At 39.3% G+C, this 3,993-nt stretch overlaps 1 protein-coding gene across 1 annotated transcript in view; it reads left to right on the top strand.

Moving 5' to 3' along the window:
- Positions 1–1,461, top strand: part of LOC107678349 (zinc finger protein 644-like) — a 26,668-nt gene extending 25,207 nt beyond the window's left edge. The window contains exons 7-9 of the mRNA XM_016473569.1: positions 761–874; positions 969–1,074; positions 1,147–1,461. Of these exons, the coding sequence (XP_016329055.1) occupies positions 761–874; positions 969–1,074; positions 1,147–1,360 (434 nt within the window). The 3' untranslated portion in view covers positions 1,361–1,461. The remainder of the gene's footprint in view (positions 1–760; positions 875–968; positions 1,075–1,146) is intronic.
- Positions 1,462–3,993: the final 2,532 nt, after the last annotated feature.

Genomic DNA, 3,993 nt, shown 5'->3' with positions numbered 1-3,993 from the left:
GTTTGTTAGGACAATATTTGGCCGAGATACAACTATTTGAAAATCTGGAATCTGAGGGTGCAAAAAAATCTAAATATTGAGAAAATCGCCTTTAAAGTTGTCCAAATGAAGTTCTTAGCAATGCATATTACTAATCAAAAATGAAGTTTTAATATATTTACGGTAGGAAATTTACAAAATATCTGCATGGAACATGAACTTTACTTAATATCCTAATGATTTTTGGCATAAAAGAAAATCGATAATTTTGACCCATACAGTGTATTTTTGACTATTGTTACAAATATACCCCAGCGACTTAAGACTGGTTTTGTGGTCCAGGGTCACATATATTATTACCTATATAGTCAAGCTTCATATAACAGCTGTAGATTAGCATTAAATGAACACATTTCATCTAAAAATACAATGAGAGCAGATTAATAGTTTCAAACATTGCCCCTAAAAACAAACAAACAAACCATCAAACTGAGTGCAAATACTGAGAACATACATGTCCTCAAAAACAGAGTGCACAGCCGATCTTTATGATATGAAAACAGATGGAGTGGGAGGTGATGACACTCAGGGAATCACAGTTTTATTTTCTTCAAGCTGCTGTGTTCCTTTTGTAAATTACACACTCGTGTAGCCATATAACATGCTTTTGCGTTTTAAAGAGCTGTCATAAGTGGAGAGCAGCTACAGGAAAAAAAGCACAGGTCATCGAACTGTTATTTAAATGCTCATTAGCTCCAAACTTTTTATTTGTGTGATCCAGAAAATAAGAAGATCTGCATCCACTGCAACACGACGTTCCACAGCGCTGTCAGCCTGTCCAATCATCTCCGAGCATATGCGCGACGGAAGAAAATTGCCTTATTAGAAGGAACAAGTAGGATTTCATACTTGCTCTTCCAATCTAATATAATCTAATCATCCAGCCACTCAGCTTTTTGTTGATTTCAATTACGTCGTTTGTTTCACAGCATGTGATTGTAAACAGAAGAGGCCGAGATCAAGGCCTGGGCCTAAAAGAAAGGCGTTTTCATCTTCACACGCCGCCTCTGAAGTGATCTACAGAATGACCTGCAGGTACTTTACAGCACTCTTGCACTCTCTCCTACCACTACCAGGAGTTCTCATATCTGTCTTTCTTTCCCCCAGGTTCTGCGATCTGATCTTCCAGGGTCCTCAGTCAATTCAGGAAGACTGGATCAAGCACTTGCAGAGGCATCTTATGCACACGAGTATCCCCGGCGTGGGTGCAGGTATGGTGGAGGTTTCGGCACTGTGTAAAGAGCTGTGTTCCCCATCTCCCCCCGAGCGCCTGCTTCTGGATACACACCCTCCTCTCAGTCTGCCTGAGGGGGTCTCCTAAGCCACGTTTACACACCAGCTACGCTCACTGTACACCTGTTCTGCACATGTTCGTAAACAAATACACATATAATACTGTATATACATCTATATATGAATACAGAATAGAAATATATAATATAAATGAAAGATTTTCTTATATTGCATATTATTCTTCTTTTCTTTGGTTTATTTCCCAATTTTATTATATCAATCTTCGGTTATTCGTAAGGGCATGCTATTTGCAACATAGATGTAGAGCTATATTTAGATCTTGGATGTGCACATTATGCAGTCTCTCTCCACTGACTGCAGTTCTCAACTGCTGTGACTTGCAAGTCTAAAATTCTGCAGCTAGATTTTAGAAACTGTCCAAATCATAGAATTCAGAGGTCACTGTTTAGCACATGGCACTATGTCGACTGATCAGCTTCAAAGACAGCTACAAGAACTTATTGCTATTTACTGTAATTTTGCGACGCAATGTTTATTTACACTGACAAAAAATGTATAACCTATTTTTAAGAGAGTATATCAACATGATAATATATATATACAAAAGTAGTGCTTCATTTATGGTTAAGAATTCTTATATCTACTGTTATGCATCATTTAACATGTTGAGGAAAAAATATCATATTGCGTATACGGGCATTAGAGCCCAAACATGTAACACACAATCTATTACAATATTTTTAATGCCATTATCGAAGAAATGAACTGTGAACTTTATGACTATATCAATGAATATTTTTCAAAAAGTTTCTAGTTGTTTAGTAAAATCATGGGCAATACTGTCATGATGCAATATTGATTAGTTTAGTATCTATATAATGTCAAAAAAGGTCATTGTTCTATATTATTGTTGTATGTTGCTGAAACCCCTGCAAATACTGTTTTTGCTCATCATCTTATGGTGCTAAAATGTAAGGTATATAACACAAAAGTATAATAACACAACTAATTACCATGTTTTACTTTAGGATACTTAAGGGAATCTTTACCACTCATTGTTTCAGAGGTAAATGATTTCTTAGCATTTGATTGTAAATAAATCTGTAGGTAAAGACCAAATGGAGGTATGCCCATGCCCTGGTCAGCCCTTCAAATAGTTACCATGTAACTATATACCATTACTTGGGGATGATAATGTGCAAGCACATACCTCAATTAAGGTATACAATGTGTTAATGAGCAGAGGAAGCGTTAACACATTGTATTTATGTCTCTGTTAAGTCACTAATAGCCAATTAAAATGTAATTGTGATTTAAACCTTTGTATCTTTTTCTGCTGTAATACTTACTTAATTTAAACTGCCACTTTGTTGACAAAGGCTCTGTCCAACAATGTCGTTATGCAAGTATCAAAGATCTCCATGACATCATCGTCGTCTTTGTGTAGAGGAACAGCTCTGATAATATCAGAGAAAGCGGCTTGACCGGGGTCTGTTTTCAGGTTCATCAGTAAGCGTCTGGACCGGGGGGCGACCTCACAGTTTGTCCCGGGCAGGGCTTAGACTGGCGATCAAAGCTGTACAAACCAATTGTCATCACGTTCCTCCAGAGGGAATTTGGAGTACATTAATGCCCCTGCTTTGGGAAATAATTGTATCTCTCTGTGACTTCATTAGGCTCTCCTGGCCGAATCAAAAGACACTCCACCAAGGCTGGAAGCTGCATGGTGGGCAGACAGTGTCCCAAAGGGCCGAATGAATAAAAAACGAGGGATTATAATGAGATTGAGCTAACCATGACCAGGATTGAGATTTTCCATTATACCATTGGCAGCTTTAAGAATGAGGTGGACGAGGGGGGAGGCAGGAACATAAAGAAATGTGTAAGATCCACACCAGCCATCTGCCACGGGGCTGTGCCGCTGACAGACCAGAGCACGCTTATCATTAGGCAGTGAATCAAAGAGGCCTTCTCTCTGGAGATTCCTCCATTAAAACAGTATACAAGTGTCATCCCTTCTCGGTGTGCAAGAGAACACATCTTATCTGAATCAGGAGGCGTAATGACTTGGCTTTGGGAAACCAGAAGGAGGCTTTCTATTAATCACCATATTTTATTTGTTAAATCGAACCTCTAGAACATATGAGGAAGAGATTGCACACTGTGTTGTTTCATATTAATGGTGTAACCTTAGGTGGTAATTAAAATCGCCCTCTGGCGGATAAGCACGTTCTTAATATTTCATTGGCGCGGTTATGACAAAGGCAGACTAAGAACCGCAGGAAGGATAGAGAGGGGTTATCTCACATTACATTTATCTCCTGAAAGTAGTCTCAGGTGCACCTGACACAAACACTAGGAGATACCGTTGATTGATTGATTGATGGGCACTTTTTCCTCTTTCTTAGTGTTTTTCTCGTCTCCAAAGACTGCTACTTGTCTTGACTTTTTCCCCTCCTATGAAGTGGCAGGAGCGACCTGGAGATCGGGACCAGTGACCGAGCCCTCGACGCTGTCGACCATGCCCTTGCTTTTGCTTTCAGTCATTCCTAAAGTGTAAGAGCCTTCACTTCCTCTGTGAAAAAAGACAGGAAAAGAGAGAGAGGAAAGAGAGAGTGTGAGAACAAAAAAAATCAATAGGTTTCAATTATCTGGTTGGGCAGTGTCACTGGCCTGTCAATGATCCCGCTACAGTCCCGA

The sequence above is a fragment of the Sinocyclocheilus anshuiensis genome, unplaced genomic scaffold, assembly GCF_001515605.1.
Source record: "Sinocyclocheilus anshuiensis isolate Anshui unplaced genomic scaffold, SAMN03320099.WGS_v1.1 scaffold1426, whole genome shotgun sequence".
In the NCBI taxonomy this organism is placed as follows: Eukaryota; Metazoa; Chordata; class Actinopteri; order Cypriniformes; family Cyprinidae; genus Sinocyclocheilus; species Sinocyclocheilus anshuiensis.
Note: the sequence above shows the minus strand (reverse complement) of the source record. Positions and strands in the feature narration are given on the sequence as shown.